At 38.6% G+C, this 20,807-nt stretch overlaps 1 protein-coding gene across 5 annotated transcripts in view; it reads right to left on the bottom strand.

Annotated features, from left to right (window-relative positions):
* Window positions 1–5,098: 5,098 nt before the first annotated feature.
* PDK1 (pyruvate dehydrogenase kinase 1) overlaps window positions 5,099–20,807 on the bottom strand; it is a 35,643-nt gene continuing 19,934 nt past the window's right edge. For 3 of the 5 annotated variants that reach the window (XM_059055424.2, XM_067026315.1, XM_067026316.1), the window contains 3 exons: window positions 10,965–11,075; window positions 7,444–7,557; window positions 5,099–5,332 (listed from right to left, as the gene is read on the bottom strand). In XM_059055424.2, the coding sequence (XP_058911407.1) occupies window positions 5,192–5,332; window positions 7,444–7,557; window positions 10,965–11,075 (366 nt within the window). In that variant the 3' untranslated portion in view covers window positions 5,099–5,191. The remainder of the gene's footprint in view (window positions 5,333–7,443; window positions 7,558–10,964; window positions 11,076–20,807) is intronic. The other 2 variants (XM_067026313.1, XM_067026314.1) reach the window with 2 other exon arrangements.

Below are 20,807 nucleotides of genomic sequence, written 5' to 3'. Positions count from 1 at the left end.
TTGGGAGTAGTTTCTCTGCTTTTTTTTTTTTTTAATTTCTTCTGTTATTTTTTTATTTTTATTTTTTTGCGGTATGCGGGCCTCTCACTGTTGTGGCCTCTCCCGTTGCGGAGCACAGGCTCCGGACGCGCAGGCTCAGCGGCCGTGGCTCATGGGCCCAGCCTCTCCGTGGCATGTGGGATCCTCCCGGACCGGGGCACAAACCCATGTCCCCTGCATCGGCAGGCGGACTCTCAACCACTGCACCACCAGGGAAGCCCATCTGCTTTTTCACTTACTTAACTGTTTCTCCTAAAATCATAGAGACAGAGAAAGTTATCTACTGTTATCTAAAGTTATCTTGAAGGGGTGTTTTTATGTGGGAACATCCCTGTGTAAGACTGAGTCCAATATTTTTGGTGCAAGAGCTGTTTTTGGTATGGAGGCCAGTCACGTATTTCCTTAAGAGTGTGCTGTCCATTATTCCCTTGATAGTGGGTGTGATTGGTGTTTTGGTGTCCAGAGCCTTCACTGGATGTTGGGCGGGGCCTCCTCTTTGCTCTGTGGGTGTCATATCCCTGTCAGGGATGGGGTTTGCTGCCTGGTTGTTGGAGTAGAAGCCTTGAGGATCAGGTTTGATAAGGCTTCATCGCCCTGAAGTGTGTGCTGTGTCTCAAAGGAGGTGATCGCTGAAGCAAGTGAGGCCCCTGTGGTCACAGCAAACCTATGTGCTGCCCATGCAGGTATGTTCAGTTCTGCCTGGAAGCAGCCCAAGGTCGCGTCGCTTTCTCCATTACGTTCATCCCAGACCTAGTGCTAGGCTGTAGTGTGGCGTGGGCTGGTGCTGTGGCTGCAGGAATGGAGGTGTTTGTGCTGCTGCCTGGGACTTGGGCTGCCTCCAAGACAGGCCTCTCCCAGGACCTGTCGGCCCCAGATCTGGCCCCAGGTTACAGTGTGGGGTGGGTGGAACTGGAGAGCTCCCACTGGGAAACAAACTGCTGTGTATTCCTCCCCAGGGACTGTCTGCACAGAGAGATGCGTTTCTGTGGCAGCATTCTGCGTGTGCTGGCAGTGGGTTCCGATGCTGGACCCGTGACCCGCTGTTCACGTGCTGACAATGAGCTCTGAGGTTTGGCCTAGACCACACCCCAGGCCCTCCAGGCTGTTCCCACGCAGTTAGACAGAGTCCTATCCCAGGGCCTACCTGCCCAAGATTCAGCATCTTCCCACTGTGCGTTCTAGCAGCCCTGCTCTGCACACCTTTGGGACTGGGAAGGGCAGTAGGTGGCAGCTGTCAGTACTGGTCTCCCTCCACCCTGATTGCTAGGGAAGTCAGCATGCACACACTTCCTGCAATCAGAGTCCAGGCTACTCCAGCCTCTCCCAGAAGGCAAGGAGGCTCCCCAGAGTGGGAGCCTGCCCATGTGGACCTTTCCTCCTTCACCGATCCCTCCCAGGGGTTCTGGTCCCATCCTGATGCCTTTGTTTATGTGTTTGGTCCTACCCAATTACATGGAAAATCTTTTCTGCAGCTTTGGTTGTGTAAGAGATCTTCTGCCAGTTTCCAGTTGGTTTTATGTGAGAATTGTTCCACATGCAGGTGTATTTTTGATGTGTTTATGGTGGTAGGTGAGCTCCACATCCTCCTACTCCAGCATCTTGATCCTCCCTCCCCCAATGGTTTTATATCTATAATAATATAGAATTTTATGGCCACCCAATTTTATGGTCATCTCATATCATAAATTTGAAAAAGCTGGCAATCTTGTCTCTCGCTATTAAAAGCCTATGGTTAATGACTGCTGAAGAAACGTGAAGAGTGGGTAGTATATGCCTAATTATTTCCAAACGTGTAAACGGAAAAGGTGCAGTAATTTAAGAATGCCAGGACTAAGCAAACCAGCAGTGCGTTCTTTTTTGCCATAAATAAAATACTTCACGCCACATTTTTTCAAGTGCATTCAGTTTGACTATAAGAAAATTTAATTTGGGGGTCCAGAAGTTAATCATATACAGTATTTGCAAACCAGCTTAACTCAACCCTGATTACTCATCTGTTTAAAACTTCACATTTATGGCACAGCAACTGAAGATGCAAACTGAAATTGGTTTTTTTTTTTGGGGGGGGGGGGCTTCCTCTCTGACTGGCTGTTCACAAGGCCACAGAGGGACCCTAACACTAGTAGTCTATTTCCCTAGTTGTTTACCTATGCAGTCCTTTTATGGAACTTGTTGGCTTTAATAATGAAGGGAAGATTGATGTTCATATCCCATTGATCAGGAACAGGACAGGAACCTATCTTTGACTAGAGGAGTTTAATTTTGACTTTTGGCTGGTACAAGCAGAGAGTAATGCTGGTTAAATTAAGACTTTTCCTATACTGCTTATATTGTGAAAAGTTATTCAAAGAGTATACTAACATAACCTCTTGAAAATCACATAAGAGAAGATGTTCATTTATGCAGTAAGTCAGTCATCTGTGTATGTTTGGATAATGAAAATCTAGCATAACTCAAACCATACAAACTACTGCCTGCTTTTGCAATTAGAATATCTAAACGCTTCCTTTACCAAGCATAGTGAGGTGCACTGTGAGCCACCTAGCTTCGACTTTTTGAATGTTTACAGAAAGCTGACCCTTGATGATGAAAGAGACCTTTATTTTAAAAAACAATTATATTTTAAAAAACCTAAATTGGGTCAATTTATTTTCAGAATAAGAGTTGATCCATGTTTTCAGCTTACTGCCATACACAAAACATTTTATAAAATAATAGGGTAGACTGCCACTTCAACATCTTCGTGTAAAAACTTCACAGTGCAAGAAAGTGATTACCATTAAGTATGAAGACATCTAAAGCCAGCTAGTATTTTAAGTACAGGGCAGAATACTTTTTGTGATTCTTCCTAAAAAAATGTTGGCATATTCATTAAATGCCCAGGTTACAAAAATTACTTAGTATCCATTTCTTATCTTTTAGTATATTTTAAAAATCTACATGGCATCACATTAAATGCTGGTGGGGAAAAATAGTGTAAGAATCTAAAAACTTTTCAGGTAGCACAACAATTTAAAACCAACTAGGAGAAAGCATTCCCCCAAATATTTCTGTATGTAACTTTGTGTCCCTTACCACAGTAACGAAGTGAAAAAGCCATTATACCTTAAAAAGAAGCTGAAGGAAAAGATTTCACTCTTCCTTTGAAAACACAATTTCTTAGCTCTTGAATAGAGAAACTTTTTTTGTGTGGGTGGGTGGATCATAAGTAAAAACATCAAATTTATGTCAGTTGTACAAATGTCTCATTTAGGAGAGAAAGTGAATACTTTGATTCACAGGATTCAAAACTATTTCATCATTACAAGAAAAGTGTAATTTAAGCTAAAAAAACTGACACATTGAACTAATATAAATCATCCACTAGCATATCCTATTGTTCATCATAAAATCCATACTTAAGGAGTAATAGGTAAATGATCTTTTTCCAACATTTGGTCACATCAACTAATCAGCCGTGGGCAAACCCCACACACCCCGAGTTTCAGGATCCTCATCTCTTATGTGAGAGTCCTGGGCTAACGGCCCTTTAACATCCCTTCCAACTTACAAATGTGTATAGCACTGTTAAGCTTACATAATCCTTTTGAGAATGAGGTGTTTCAACTCAATGTATTTACCAGATAAAGTTCCCCATTTAAGTAGTAAAGCTGTTCTTTAAACATTTAAAATCTTACTTTAAAAGTTATTTTCAGTGTACTTCCCTGTCACCTTTAAAAGATGAGGTAAGACTAACAACTTAGTCTCCTGACTTTCATGGTCTCTTAGACCAGGCGACTGACAGTGATCAGCAGATACAGCTTGAGCCCTCACTCTAATTCTGGGCAGCTGTGGGCTATACTCTGAGTCTCAAAAACAAAGATGATACCACCTGTTTGGTATCTCTGCCTTAAAGCCCAACAGTTATCATAATATAAACTGAGTATATCCAAAATTTGTATACTACAAATTAACATTCGAATGCAAACATTCGAATGTGATAAGTCCAAGGTGACTTTCTCCTAATAAAGTATAGATATTTTTCAAAACATGTTTCTTGTCAATACCTGTGCATTTATGGTTCTAATCCTTTGGTTACCTGACTCTTCTGTAGCCAACTTGTCTCTTGCTTCCAATTATGCTTCTAATTGCACCAGTTTGTTCCTAGAGTCTAGAAGTCTGACCTTTCAATAGGTGAAAAGCAAAATCTAAAGATCTGTTATGTTAGCAAATGTAGTATCATCATTACTCACTTTAAAAGTGTGGCTTCCTAACTAGGTGAGGCATCAGACGCATCTAGGAAGTGTAATAAAAATTGAGATTCCTGGGCTCCAGCCGCAGAGTCTGATTCTGTATGTCTGGAGTAGGACTCAGAAAAACTTTCTCAAAAGCTCCCCCAGGTAATCTCAACAATCGTTAGTACAGTTTTTGGGACTCACTGTTCTGCCCTCAATTTCTTAAATTCAATTTAAGAATTTCAGCAGCTGTTAGGTTTTAGTATAAAAATTTCCAATTGCATTACTCATAAGCATATTCAAAGTAGATTGCCCATGATCCTGGCTTAGCTGCGTAGGAAATCAATCATTACAATCCTTTGCAATAAAATTAAAACATGATAAATTAACTTCAGAGTGAAGACAATGCATGTAGATGCTGAAAGGTGGCTGGTTCTACACTTAACAGGGCAACTGTTTACTGCTTTAATTGTAGTCAGTCATGTAAATCTGTAGATCATCTTATTACATCTGTCATTACTAAATAAAGGCTAGCAGAACTCCTCTAAAACAGAAAGATGGCTAACTGGCTAACTGATATTAAGGAAATGTTTCTAGCAGACATAAAAGTATTTCTTAAAAAACTACACAGCTTCCTGTAGAAACCCAAAGACTTCTACGCTTCTGAAGTCTACCGTAAAGAGAAAGTTGACCAGAACTACAGTTGTTTAAAAATGTTCAATTAACTGTGAAAATTTAAGTGTAAAATAGGTACAACTTCAACCTTTAGGAGATTTAACGGGCATAAATGGAATTTAACTTACCACTTATTCTATCTACCCAAATAGTTAACTGTGAAAACGACATGTGAAGTATTTGGTATAATGTAGTTCTGAACACCATCCCTTCCAAATTTAATAAAAAACCACATCTGGATTTTCCAGGGGTCCCAAGTGTGTCTAGGCACTGCGGAATGTTGTCATGTCTTTTGGTTCTCTGCTGGGAACACACCAGTCGTCAGCCTCGTGGTTGGTGTTGTAATGCTTCCAGGCAGCTTTGTTATACACCGGGAGTCTTTCTATTGATTCTGTTGACAGAGCCTGAAAGTCAAAGCAGGACCTAAATCAGGCATGTTTTTAGAATGCATTATTTGAGAAAATCTACAATGGCAAAAAGGTTACTACAAATTAAACAATACTTTATTGGATTTGTATTTTATCAAACATAAGACCATCTACATACATTTTAAAATAGAGCACATATTTGAAACGTGTTATTTACTAAGCCTATGGCAACTGCTTGATGTGCATGTTGAGTTTATTGCTTGCGGTAATTCTCCAGCCAGCCTGGGAGCTGCTGGATTGAAGTTTTACACACATGTGATAACCAACTTCTGTTCGTCATGTCTCATAAGAATGTCTAACTGAAAATGTCAGTTAAGTGTAAAAGCATAAAAATTCACATATGTACCTTAACATATGTAATCGTACAATCATTTAATGAAATCTGGGTTTGATCCTGTGTCTTCTCCTACAGTAAAGTCACTAATTTTAGTTACAGCATACATGATTTCTGCATCATGCATAGCTGACCCTCTGTATCACCCCCCCACCCCCGCGTGCATACCAAAGTCTGCCCATGCTCAAGTCGCTTATATAAAATGCTGTAGTATCTGCGTATCATCTTTACATATCCTCCTGTATATTTTAAATCATCTCTAATTATAATAGCTAATACAACATAAATGCTATACAAATATGTAGATATTATGTAAATAGTTGCTGATGTGCAGCAAATTCAAGTTCTGCTTTTTGCAACTTTCTGGAATTTCTTTTTTCTTCAAATATTTTTGATTCGTGTTTGGATCTATGGATATGGAACCCGGGGATACAGAGGGCTGATTGTAATTTCATGTTTCCAACATATTATCACAATTAATTCACCATTCTATTTCAGCTTCCCGTGTATCACTGAGATAAACTATGTTCCTCATTATCTTCAAATTAGGATATTTTGGTAGGATTTCAACCTTAAGCCACAGGTATTCCCCAAGATGTAGAAAATATTGAACTGGAAGTTTCATTCCAATAATATTAAGGAAGGACCTTAATTATTCTATAAGACTTCGTGTATTCTATTTTTTTCCAAAATGGAGCTAGAAACCTTTCACCTATACATCATATTCTCTTTATGCTGGAACTCCTTGATCTATAGACTCAAACAAAAATGTTACATTTGATGATAAAAAGGGCATCATGAAGGCAGTGTTTTTAAGTTCCTCACAATTGAGATGGTTTAAAAAAAGAAAATTATCTTGAAAGAACTTAACCTTTTCAGACAAATTTTACTTTTTCTAATTCTTTAGCATTTCCTATAAAATACGTGCCATCTAGTGGCCAGAACAAGAAACTAGCGTCGCTAAAAAAATTAGGTACCAACAGCCCACTGCTGAACTAATCCAGTGCTTTCTATCTCTGTAATTTATACTGATTTGTCAGATAAACACATGGAACAACCCAGGCAAGTCTGCTTCCACCAAGTGAACTATATGCTTACCAAGAGTCACCTGTAATTGTTCCTAAATCTGTTAATATACTTAAATCTGTCATTGTCATTTAATCTAAGTATTGCTTTTAACAAAGAACAAAAAATGGGCGGGGGGGGGTTCCTTTGAAAACTAAGATGAATGTTTCATAAAGACTCACAAAGGAAAGCCACATAAAAATTGCTGTCAAATCAGAAGACAACTGTAAGGAACTGCATAATAATCAACAAGGATTATGCACTTGGCTGTTTCTTTGATTAAAGAAACCAAAACGATGTATTGTAAGTATAGCTTCTGCAAGAAAGACAACTGAAACTTCAATCCGCAGACCCATATGGAAATGAAAGGCCTCAGCAAGTACATCAAAAGGCTGGTGAATCAATGTCAATTCATGTGTCTTATCTTACAAATTTAATCCTAACATAAGTTTTTGACTCCCCACTTTAACCCAGTTTTTTTTTTTCTATTAACAAAGTCCTGATCATTATAGATGAGCATTTCTTACCTAGAGTCAAAGAGATCATTTGTCAAAACAGATGAGATCCTTGTTATAAAAACATTTTTATATTTTAATAGCACGAGGTAGAAGAAAATTTCATTACAGTTAAATACTGGCATCTTATAATCAAAGAAGTATCATTAAGTCCAGAAGACTATGGTCATTACCTTAATGTAGATAACTGCATCTGTCCCATAGCCCTCTAGGGAATACAGCTTTAGGTCTCCTTGGAAGTACTGTGCATAAAGGCGTGATATGGGCAATCCATAACCAAAACCAGCCTGTTTGATGAGAAAAATGAAATTCTATTCGGAAAGCCACACACTGAAATACTTCTCTAATTAAAATAAATGTTATTGGAGTATCCCAGGGCTATCAGAGCCCACATCTAAAAGATCAGTTAATACTTAAGTATTAAAAATGATCAAGCTGCAGCCCAGTTGAGTACTACATTAGACGGCTTCCCTCTGGTCATTTAAAAGTCCTCATTCTTATTTGTATAAAACGACCTGTGGGGGTCTAGGAAGAAGCACGTTCCTCTTCTTTATTGCCCTGCTCCAGAGCATCCCAATACTGCTTTTGGTGATACTACCATAAAACATGTTCTCTCTCAGGAGCAAGAGTAGAAAAAGCCTGGTGGCAGCCTAACAGATATGTCATGGCGTCACACCATGAATTGCAGCCCATGTTCTGAACCTGAAGAGATCCCTAATAGTTCTCTTTTAATTCTGACAGGTCACTTCCCCTGCTTAAAAATCTTCAAAGCACCCCAAAACCCACCCCACCCCCATCATCCCAACCCACTGCCTAAAAATCCAAGCTTCTAAAAGAGAGCTTTCAAGACTATAAGATCAGGTCTGTGCTACCCACTTTGCAGTCCAGCTGAAGTAAATCTCCTGCTCCTAAGTTCCTCAAACAAATCATGTTATTTTTCACACCTGTGTCTGTTCATTCTGTTCCCAGTATCTGGAATGGCCTTCTTTACCTGGATAAATCCTACCAATTCTTTAATACAAAGAAGAACATTTGGATAAATGTAAAAAAGGGTTTTATCACCAACTCAGATGTTCAATGACATTCCATATAGTACTTCAGTAAAGAGTGTATGTGGATTCAGGAATCAGTGCTATTAACAAATCCAGGCTCTGGCCTTATCTACCTCTATCATTTATTACTTGATTTTTTTTAAACCAGAGTTTCTGTTTACCCCTCCAAATCAACAATCCATTCTCCACATTTCTCCTTGCCCTGGGAGGCTGACCTGAACAGATGTCAGTGGATTTCTGTGCTCTCTGGTTCCAGTGGGTCTAGCCAATGGGGAACCCAGTAGGAGTTCCAAGGGAGTCAAGCCAGGGTATTCATCCCCTGCTGCTTTCTCACTGAGGCTGCTTCCCCTGGGCAGGCTGGGTCCCTGGAGAGTAAAGCAGCTGCTCTGCAACGTCCCCTTCTGGGTTCTGCTACTAACTTCTCCTTCTCCCCTTGAGTCAGGGTGGTGACAGCTATGCTGCTGCTAGCCAGGATTCCTGTGCAATCCCACCCCTATTTCTATAATTTGTCTCTTCATAGATAAGCCTTCCTTGAATTATCATAATTTGAGCTATCTCTTTCCAGGTGGGACCCTGACTGATACATTAAGTGGCTCTAGAAATGGCCCCAAGAAAACTGCATGAGCAGGTGGCTCAGGATCCCATGGCACCTGATCTAATTTATCACTGCCTCTCTCTGGACCTACCACACCTGTGGACCCATCAGGCTTCCCCTATAAGTAGTTAACATAAAAGTAAAACAGCATGGGCCTGGTCCACTGCTGGATCTACACAGTGTCCCACACCAGCCAAAAGTGGACTGCCCTTTCACTACAGCCTCTCTCAGGGCCGGGCCTGAAAGACAGGAGTGAAAGCAAATCCTGCCAGTGGGTGGAATTCAAAGTGGAACACCTACATGGACCATGGGCAGTGGCAAACGGGCTGGCTGGTCAGAGACTTGAAAGGAACAAAACTGGATTAACAGAGAAGGTCTGGAAGAGGGAAATGTGGACAGTCCTCTCTGAACAGGCTTACAGTGTGAAGACATTCCATCCATGTAGATGCCCACCAGAAGGCATCCACATGGAGGAAGCTCTCAGTAATCAGGTATGACATGATGACCACTCCTGTGGAGGTCAAGCAGCCTTTCCCGAGCTGCGCGAGTGCTTGCCTACGGAGTCCACTTACAAAGGGGCCATGACATCAGGAATGAGGCTCTGTAAAAGCTTAACAATAGGCTTACCCTCGGTAAGGCTGTGTAGGTGTATGGGCAGCCTGCGCCACATCAAGCCTCCTGTTTTCTTAAAAATTCAAATAAATTTTGCATCCTAAACACTTACATGGCATTTACTATGTGCCAGGTACTATAAAAAGCATTTTAGATATATATTAACTCAATCTTTGTAATAATTTTTTTTTTTTTTTGCCACACCACGCTGCATGTGGGATTTTAGTTCCCCAACCAGGGATGGAACCCGTACCCCCTGCAGTGGAAGCACAGAGTCTTAACTATTGGACCACCAGGGAAGTCCATAATTCGAAATTTAAAGCTGGGGAAACTATGGTATTGAAAGGTCAAAAATATTCCCAAGGCTACACAGCTAGGATGTAGTAGAGCTAAGAATGGACCAGACAGTTTAGACTCAGAGTCTGGACTAGTAGTACACTATGCTGCTGTCCACAAAAATTCTACAATGTTTGTTCACTACAAAAGCAGCATATCCCTTTTCTCCACTTCTTAGAGTAAAATCAGAATCTAAGAAGATACTGGTGTTTATTTGACCTTTTCTGTCCCATGGCACATGGATGCCTACCCATATCTCAACTTGAAAAGCACATTCCTAGAGCAATCATTTTAAAAGTTTGGTAAGATATGAACTGTATTACAGTTGTAGCTACAGAATCTGTGCTGTGTTAACTAGAATGTTTTGTGCAGTAAGAATGAAGTCCTTTTAGTAACTTCCTAGGAAAGAGTCTAAAACAGACCCATCTTATACTGTTTTTAATCATGTTACAGCATAACTCCAGTGTATATGCCAGAGAACCTTCAAAGCCTGAAGAACAAGAGTTTTTCCAGAATTACAGGTAAGAGATTTGGCAAAGCGCTTTTCTGGGTGTTGGAGGACCATGAATGAGTCCATTCAAAAGCTAACCTTATTAAAACCTGAAAATAGGTGATTATGATCAATTAAAAAACCCATCAACGCAATTATCATTTGAGCCATTTTCAGGTTGGCAATTAAACTGATCAGAGCTCTAGTCATACTTCTCAGTCTCAAACATGTAGCCTTTCTAATTGCAAGTACTTGAGGGGAAAAAAACCACAAACACTGAAGATTAAACCAAGTACTAGTAAAGCTGGTAATTTAGGCTTCACATTAGAGATAGTATATCAAAATGTGGTTTACCACATGGAAACTACTGACACACCACTATTAACCTTGGCAACAAGAACTCTAAAACCATACTCCTTGTCCTATGCTCTTATCATTTTTATAAACATTTAAAAAACTATAAATTTAGAGGAAAGTGGGGGGTTTTCCCCCCTAATAGCTTCCTTTCGTCCTTGTGGTGAAACCTACACAATGGCTTAACTGATTTATGTGGTAACTTATTTTATGACAAGTCACAAAAACCTGCTTCACAATTACTTGATCACATACCAAGGGCACTGCTCGGGACGTCTCAACACGAGGCCGGGGTGCAGTTGAGTACATGTAGTTGAAGAGTCGGTCAATTTTCCTCAGAGGAACACCACCTCCTCGGTCACTCATCTAAGGTAATAAAGGATCATGGCCTGTCACCAAGTCCCCAAAACAGCAAAATACCAACACATGCTGTGTCACCATTTAACTGCTGGCTGAAGAACTCTGCTTTCCAAAATGAATACCACGCGATCCAAGTTTCGAATGTAAACAGTTCCCTCAGTGCTGGACTTACCCCCTCTAATATGTAGAATTCTAAGACATAGGAACTCCACTGTAATACAGATTTCAATGCTGTGGCTTTGTGTAATTATTGCAGTCACACTAATGATGCAGTACAGCACACAATGGGGCATATATAGGCTTAGCTTAGCTTGAATGTAACAATAAATTTGTAATTCCTTTCTGGCAGGCAGTTTGGCAACCAGATGAAACATGCATGTTCCCTTTGACACAACAATGTTTATCCTGAGGAAATAATCCAAAATGCATGCTAATAAGTATGTATGAGAATATCCATCACAGCACTGTGCAGAACAGCTAAAACTGGATTACCACCTAAATAGGGGGCTATTTAAGTAAACTAACATACATTCTAAAACAGAACACTATTTCGCCACTAAATATTAGGTAGAACTGTACGTACTGGCATGAGAGGCTCATAAAATATTGTTAAGTAGCAAAAAAAAAAAATGGAGAAGTATTTGACATTCTAATTCTGCAAAAGTTATAAAGAAGTCTAACGAAATAGAATTCTATTGTCAATGGAATTATAAGCGACTTTCATCTTTTGGGGTTTTAGCTTCTTAATTTTTTTCCACCATTACCTCTATTATGGAAAAAAAAAGTATAATTTCCATTTTCAGGGAGGAAAAAAAAAAGAACCATTTCATTGTGTTTTAGAGTCTCATCTACAAGTAATTTTACAGCATTGTCTCCCAGACAACTTCCTGGTGAGTTATAAAGGACATAGTTCTTTTGTCATTTTCCAACTCAAATCATATGGTAGATTGAATTTAGTAATTTATTTAGATTGTCTTCATTGTTTTCCTTCAGTTAACACGGACTTGTTTTCCTAGCTATCATACAGCTTCTCTTCTAATCTACCTCAGCCATTTTCCCTTGTCACAAAATCTAAATTGATTCTATCTATAATATTAACATGGTTGTGATATACAAACCTGCTTTTAACATATGTATATAGATATACAGATAAAAACTGTACAGAATGATATGTATTAAAAAGCCAATTTGAATGGCTTATAGCTGAGTTTTTATATAGTCTCTAAAAATCTTTATGTGCATATCTATTACTCTCACAATGGAAATTCATAGCTATTTTAATTTTTAAAATACAAATCTGCTTTGAAATATCATTTGAAGACTGGCCTCTGATGTCTATAATTAGATAACTACAGTATAAAAATATACAAGAACTTTATTAAGAACTTGTATATGTAGCATTATGCTTGAAATTGTTCTTGGCTATGAATTCAAGCCCCGTGAAGAGATTTATCTTAGTAAGATGAATGAAGGGCTCTGGGTATTTTCTGAGATCCATCAACTTGTTAATTATTCATCCTTTAATTTAATGCTCTGCTGCACATTTACTGGTAACATGAGTCAGAAGTGTGGTTCTATAAATATTAAGTAAACAACACATTAGATACTAAGATAAAAAGGTACACTTCAATAAATATTTCCAATTTTCCTTAACCTTTTGGTCAGAAACACTATAGCAATCCAGCAGGTATGAAACACGAAGTGATTTCTAGCCATAGGTTAGTATGATAAAAGCAGAGAGTGGAACACAAAGGCCTGGGGTGACTCTGAGAAGTGTCATCTCATAGAGGTGAAGGGGTAATCTAAGCCATGGAAATATAGTTAAAAATTGATAAAGGTAACTGCTTTTGCTATGCAGCCAAAAATGCAATAAACTGGAACGAGTACAGTTTTGAAGTGGTCAAAAGAGTTTCCAAGAGAATTGTAACAGGTATTATAACAGAACCTGAGTTCTTTGGGAAAAAGGGACAGAGGGAATAACGGAGAGACAGACAGACACGTTTGGTCTGCACATATTTAAGACAAGAATGGCACTCCGATGACAAATATATTGTGAAAGAGATGTGAAAATTGAAAAACTCAGACCTGCCATCCCTAACGTCCTGTTTCCCATAACACTAGGCTCCCTGGGCTAATATATGTGGATTTTCAGGTCCATGGGAAATGAACCACTACTAACTTGATGACAGTTCTGAAGGCAGGAAATTTACTAATCCTGAATTCACCCATAGCTCCTGAAGTTTCTTATTCAACAGCTTTTTAAGGTCTGGTTTGTAAAATTGCCAACAGTGAATGAACCAAGACATTTAAGTTTCAATTTATAAGACATGTGGCTATAACACTTATGTTATTTACTGAATATAGACCAAACACCAAATCTGAAACAGTAGCTAGACTTGTAAGTCAGAAAAAACCAATTTCTTTCACAGGATTTTTAGCAGAGGGATAAAAAGTTAAAAAAAAAAAAAGTCAGTAATTTCAACAAGCTAAAAGAATGGGGGGAAAAAAAACCCAGGCCTTGATCCTGAAAAGTCTAGAGTAAGTGACCGGGATGAAAGCTCTACTGAAGAAAATTAAAGCATTTAACATGGAAAGCACTAACAAGGGCAGATGCAGTCATGTGACCTGGATGTGAGGAGAACCTGATATAGCTAAGGGTTTGTACAGAAGCTTCTGGAACAGTCTGTTCAAAACCCTTATAAGCTTTTCTTTTTTTAAAACAGCTTTATGGAAATATAATTCACGTACCATATTATTCACCCATTTAAAGTATACAACTCAATGGTCTGTAACATACAGGCATACCTGTGAGATATTGTGAGTTCAGGTCCAGATACCACAATAAAGCAAATATCACAATAAAACGAGTCACTTGAGTTTTCTGGTTTCCCAGTGCCTATAAAATTATGTTTACACTTATCCTGTAGTCTATTAAGTGTGCAATAGCATTGTCTAAAAAAAGTACATAAACATTAATTTTAAAATATAAAACAAAAAACAATTAGAATATCAAAGATCACTGATCGCTATAATAAACATGATAATGAAAAAGTTTGAAATATTGCAAGAATTACCAAAATATGACAGAGAAATGAAGTAAGCAAATGCTATCGTAAAATGATGCCAACAGACTTGCTCAGTTGCCACAAACCTTCAGTTTTTTACAATAATGCTGCAAAGTACAATAGAGTGAAGCACCATAAGACAAGGTATGCCTCCATTCACAGGTATGTACAACCACCACCACAGTCAATTTTAGAGTATTTTCATGAAACCACAGGCTCTTTACTGATTACACTCCTAAGCAACCACTAATGTATCTCTTGTCCCTGTATATTTGTCTACTCTGGACTTTTCATATACATTAAATCATAATGGGTGGCCTTTTGTGATTAGTTTCTTTCACTTAGCATATTATTTTCAATGTTGTAGCATCCATGTTGTAGCATGAGCCAATACCTCATTCCCTTTATGGCCAAATAATACTCCATTGTATGGATGTACCACATTTCTGTTATCTATTCGTCAGCCAATGAACATCTGGGTTGTTTCTAGATTTTGGCTACTGTGAATAATGTTTCTATGAACACTCATGTATAAGTTTTTGCTTACATACCTGTTTTCAAGCTTTTGGGGTATATACCCAGGAGTGGAATTGCTGGGTTATTATGAACCTTTCTTTATACCAGACAGACAGAGTCCCTAAGCAAAGCCTGTCCCCCAGCACAGAATGAGTCACTGATGAGTGCTGAAGAGCTCAGTGAACCTTGATCCATATAGTGATGGATGACCACAAGTAATGGAAAGCAGCTGCAGACCAGCATGCTAAAGCACAGGAAACAAAAGCAGAAAAAGGTACGAGAAAGACCATGCTGCAGCACAACTGATGCCCCAAAGAGGAAGACATATGGGACTTATTTTGAATCAAACAGACCTTAATAAGCAAGTAGCTGACACAGAACTAACCAAAAAATAGGCACACATTAGCATCTGGACTGGAAAAAAGTGACACATTCACATTACTTTTTCAGCAGAGAATATTCCCATATATTAATTTGTGCCTCATTCCTTTATATGAATAGCCAAGAGGGATAAACAGAAAAAAGGAATTCACAGGAAACAGTACAGAGAGCTGAAGCATTTTAATTTTTAATAAAATAACTAAAATAACTAATATCACTATCCCAGAGTGATTTAAAAAAAGATGAAACCAGAACAAATACTACAAAAAAAGGGAATAATTAAAAAAATAAGTTCCTGGGAAATTTATAATAGAAATAAAAATTCAATAGAGGAGTTGGGAATTCAAAGTCAAAGAAATCTCAAAGTAGAATGAAAAGTTCAAGATATAAAAAACAAGAAAAGATAAAAATCAGAGGGCCACTTCACGAAGTCCAACATCTTTGAAATATGACTATCAGAAAGAGAAACGGTAAAGAAGAAAGTATTTCAAAGAAACAGTGGAAATTCTAAAGGAAGGGGTACAATGGGTACAAAAAGGCTCACATCAAGTCACATCATTATGAAATTTCAGAACAGAGCTGACGATCTTAAAAAACTTCAATTAAACAAAGAAAACAACAAAACCTGTCACTTATAACTGGTCACATACAAACGAACAGGAATTGGAATAAGCAGAAACAGTGGAGAAAGGACCTCCAAAAAGTCCTCCATCAAAGCACCAAAGCAAAAAGGCAAAAATTGTCAGGACTCTGGAAATTAACCAAAGGCTTGTAGCAATCTGGGGAGTCAACTGACTCAAGAAAAACAACAAGGAGCTCTGTGGTATTTTTAACTTGGCTTTTTCCCACCTCCCATTCCCCCACCCATCAACAACTTGCAACCAGAGTTGCCTGGCAGCCACTGGGAAGACTATCTTTCTCTGACCTGATTCTGAGCTCCCCAGTGCAAAAAAGTCTTCCATGCACATACTCCCCATCCTCAGAAACACTTGTCAAAAACAATTAGAGGTAACTAATTAATTTGACAGCTGCCTGAGGCAGTCTACGACAGTTAAGGCAAATAACAGGCTGCCCAAAAAACTTAGTAGGAAAAGCTAAGGAATGAGATGTCCATAGGGGCTTAGAAAAGCTCAAGGATATCCTGAAATCTAGAAGGTCATGCTCATGCCCAGGGCTATGTTGAGGAAGAACCTAAGAGGGTCCTAATCTTTCACCTCTGACTGACCTTGAGGCTCTGTACAAGCAGAACCTGAAGGTTAATTCAGAGTTGTCAACTGCCTGGCTAAACACTGAAGGTGTGCCCCAATATGCACACACAGTCTCTTGACAAGACTGGGAGAAGGCATTTAAAGAAACCTCAGTCCAATCATTAGTTGATCACTAAGCAGAAAGCACACACAACAAAGAATATAGACATTACAGAATTAGTTTTATAATGAAAAGTCACCAAACAACTACCACCAACAACTTTAGGGAACTGAAAGTAACTGATCTTCAGAGTTGTTGCATCATATGTATATTTTTTTACACCACACCCAATTTTCTTTATTAATATCTTACACTAATATGGTACACGTGTTACAATTAATGAACCAATAGTGATACGTGATTATTAACTAAAGTCCACATTTTGTTCACATTATGCCTTTTTTCCATAACAGGACACCCCATTACGTTTGATTGTCAGGTAAACGTCTCCTTAGGCTTCTCTTGGCTGTGACAGTTTCTCAGACTTTCCTTGTTTCTGATAACCTTTCAGAGTTTTGAGGAGTTCTGGAGAGTAATTCATAAACCGTCTCTTAGCTGGGATCTGTTTGATGTTTCGCTCATGGCTTGACTTGAATGGCGTAAAGGGTATGGGGAAGGAAGACCACAAAGGTAAAGTGCTCTTCCCATCACATCCCATCAGGGGTTCCTACTATCAACATGACTCATTATTTTTGGTTATGGTATTTTTTAAAAAACATCTTTATTGGAGTATAATTGCTTTACACTGTTGTGTTAGTTTCTGCTGTATAACAAACTGAATCAGCTATACATATACATATATCCCCATATCTCCTCCCTCTTGTGTCTCCCTCCCACCCTCCCTACCCCACCCCTCTAGATGAACACAAAGCACTGAGCTGATCTCCCTGTGCTATGTGGCTGCTTCCCACTAGCTAGCTATTTTATATTTGGTAGTGTATATATGTTCATGCCACTCTCTCACTTCATCTCAGCATACCCTTCCCCTCCCAGTGTCCTCAAGTCCATTCTCTACGTCTGAGTCTTTATTCCTGTCCTGCCCCTAGGCAGGACCTTTTTTTTTTTTTTTTTTTAGATTCCATATACATGTGTTAGCATATGGTATTTGTTTCTCTCTTTCTGACTTACTTCACTCTATATAACAGACTCTAGGTCCATCCACCTCACTACAAATAACTCAATTTCGTTTCTTTTTATGGCTGAGTAATATTCCATTGTATATATGTGCCACATCTTCTTTATCCATTCATCTGTCGATGGACACCTAGGTTGCTTCCATGTCCTGGCTATTGTAAACAGAGCTGCAATGAACATTGTGCTACATGACTCTTTTTGAATTATGGTTTCCTCAGGGTATATGCCCAGGAGTGGGATTGCTGGGTTGTATGGTAGTTCTATTTTTAGTTTTTTAAGAAACCTCCATACTGTTCTCCATAGTGGCTATATCAATTTACATTCCCACCAACAGTGCAAGAGGCTTTCCTTTTCTCCACACCCTCTCCAGCATTTATTGTTTGTAGATTTTTTTTTTTTTTTTGCTGTACGCAGGCCTCTCACTGTTGTGGCCTCTCCCGTTGCGGAGCACAGGCTCCGGACATGCAGGCCCAGTGGCCACGGCTCACGGGCCCAGCCGCTCCACAGCATGTGGGATCTTCTCGTACCGGGGCACAAACCCGCGTTCCCTGCATCAGCAGGCGGACTCTCAACCACTGTGCCACCAGGGAAGCCCTGTAGATTTTTTGATGATGGCCATTCTGACCGGTGTGAGGTGATACTTCACTGTAGTTTTGATTTGCATTTCTCTAATGATTAGTGATGTTGAGCATCCTTTCATGTGTTTGTTGGCAATCTGTATATCTTCTTTGGAGAAATGTCTGTTTGGGTATTCTGCCCATTTTTGGATTGGGTTGTTTTTTTGATATTGAACTGCATGAACAGCTTGTAAATTTTGGAGATTAATCCTTTGTCAGTTGCTTCATTTGTAAATATTTTCTCCCATTCTGAGGGTTGTCTTTTCATCTTGTTTATGATTTCCTTTGCTGTGCAAAAGCAATTAAAGTTTCATTAGGTCCCACTTGTTTATTTTTGTTTTTATTTCCATTTTTCTAGGAGGTGGGTCAAAAAGGATCTTGCTGTGATTTACGTCATAGAGTGTTCTGCCTATGTTTTCCTCTACGGGTTTTATAATGTCTGGCCTTACATTTAGGTCTTTAATCCATTTTGAATTTATTTTTGTGTATGGTGTAAGAGAGTGTTCTAATTTCATTCTTTTACTTGTAGCTGTCAAGTTTTTCCAGCACCACTTATTGAAGATGCTGTCTTTTCTCCATTGTATATTCTTGCCTCCTTTATCAAAGATAAGGTGACCATATGTGTGTGGGTTTATCTCTGGGCTTTCTATCCTGTTCCATTGATCTGTATTTCTGGTTTTGTGCCAGTACCATACTGTCTTGATTATGGTAGCTTTGTAGTATAGTCTGAAGTCAGGGAGCCTGATTCCTCCAGCTCCATTTTTCATTCTCAATATTGCTTTGGCTATTCGGGGTCATTTGTGTTTCCATAAAAATTGTGAAATTTTTTGTTCTAGTTCTGTGAAAAATGCCATTGGTAGTTGATAGGGATTGCATTGAATCTGTATATTGCTTTGGGTAGTATAGTCACTCACAATATTGATTCTTCCAATCCAAGAATATGGTATATCTCTCCATCTGTTTATATCACCTTTAATTTCTTTCATCAGTGTCTTGTAGTTTTCTACATACAAGTCTTTTGTCTCCTTAGGTAGGTTTATTCATAGGTATTTTATTCTTTTTGTTGCAGTGGTAAATGGGAGTATTTCCTTAATTTCTCTTTTATAGTTTTCATCATTAGTGTATAGGAATGCAAGAGATTTCTGTGCATTAATTTTGTATCCTTCTACTTTACCAAATTCATTGATTAGCTCTAGTAGTTTTCTGGTTGCATCTTTAGGATTCTCTATGTATAGTATCATGTCATCTGCAAACAGTAACAGCTTTACTTCTTCTTTTCCTATTTGGATTCCATTCATTTCTTTTTTCTTCTCTATTGCTGTGGCAAAAACTTCCAAAACTATGTAAATTAACAGTGGTGAGAGTGGACAACCTTGTCTTGTTCCTGACCTTAGAGGAAATGGTTTCAGTATTTCACCACTGAGAACGATGTTTGCTGTGGGTTTGTCATAGAAAGCCTTTATTATGTTGAGGTAAGTTCCCTCTATGCCTACTTTCAGGAGGGTTTTTATCATAAATGGGTGTTGAATTTTGTTGAAAGCTTTCTCTGCATCTATTGAGATGATCATATGGTTTTCATCCCTCAGTTTGTTCATATGTTGTACCACATTGATTGACTTGCATATATTGAAGAATCCTTGCATTCCTGGGATAAATTCCACTTGATCATGGTGTATGATCCTTTTAATGTGCTGTTGGATTCTGTTTGCTAGTATTTTGTTGAGGATTTTTGCATCTATGTTCATCAGTGATATTGGCTTGTAGTTTTCTTTGTGGCATCTTTGTCTTGTTTTGCTATCAGGGTTATGGTGGCCTCATAGTATGAGTTTGGGAGTGTTCCTCCCTCCGCTATATTTTGGAAGAGTTTGAGAAGGATAGGTGTTCGCTCTTCTCTAAATGTTTGATAGAATTCACCCATGAAGACATCTGGTCCTGGGCTTTTGTTTGTTGGAAGATTTTTAATTACAGTCTCAGTTTCAGTACTTGTGATTGGTCCATTTATATTTTCTGTTTATTCCTGGTTCAGTCTTGGAAGGTTGTGCTTTTCTAAGAATGTGTCCATTTCTTCCAGGTTGTCCATTTTATTGGCATATAGTTGCTTGTAGTAATCTCTAATGACCCTTTGTATTTCTGCAGTGTCAGCTGTTATTTCTCCTTTTTCACTTCTAATTCTATTGAGTCTTCTCTCTTTTTTTCTTGATGAGTCTGGCTAATGGTTTATCAACTTTATCTTCTCAAAGAACCAGCTTTAAGTTTTACTGATCTTTGCTATTGTTTGCTTCATTTCTTTTTCATTTATTTCTGATCTGATCTTTATGATTTCTTTCCTTCTGCTAACTTTGGGGTTTTTTTGTTCTTCTTTCTCTAATTGCTTTAGGTGTTAAGGTTAGGTTGTTTATTTGAGATGTTTCTTGTTTCTTGAGGTAGGATTGTATTGCTATAAACTTCCCTCTTACAACTGCTTTTGCTGCATCCCATAGCTTTTGGGTTGTCATGTTTTCATTGTCATTTGTTTCTGGGTATTTTTTGATTTCCCCTTTGATTTCCTCAGCGATACCTTGGTTATTTAGTAGTGTATTGTTTAGTCTCCATGCGTTTGTATTTTTTACAGATTTTTTACTGTAATTGATATCTAGTCTCATAGTGTTATGATCAGAAAAGATACTTGGTATGATCTCAATTTTCTTAAATTTACCAAGGCTTGATTTGTGACCCAAGATATGGTCTATCCTGGAGAATGTTCCATGAACACTTGAGAAGAAAGTGTATTCTGTTGT

This window comes from Kogia breviceps, chromosome 2 (assembly GCF_026419965.1).
Source record: "Kogia breviceps isolate mKogBre1 chromosome 2, mKogBre1 haplotype 1, whole genome shotgun sequence".
NCBI lineage: Eukaryota > Metazoa > Chordata > Mammalia > Artiodactyla > Physeteridae > Kogia > Kogia breviceps.
The sequence above is the reverse complement of the archived record's forward strand: the minus strand, read 5'-3'. Positions and strand labels throughout refer to the sequence as shown.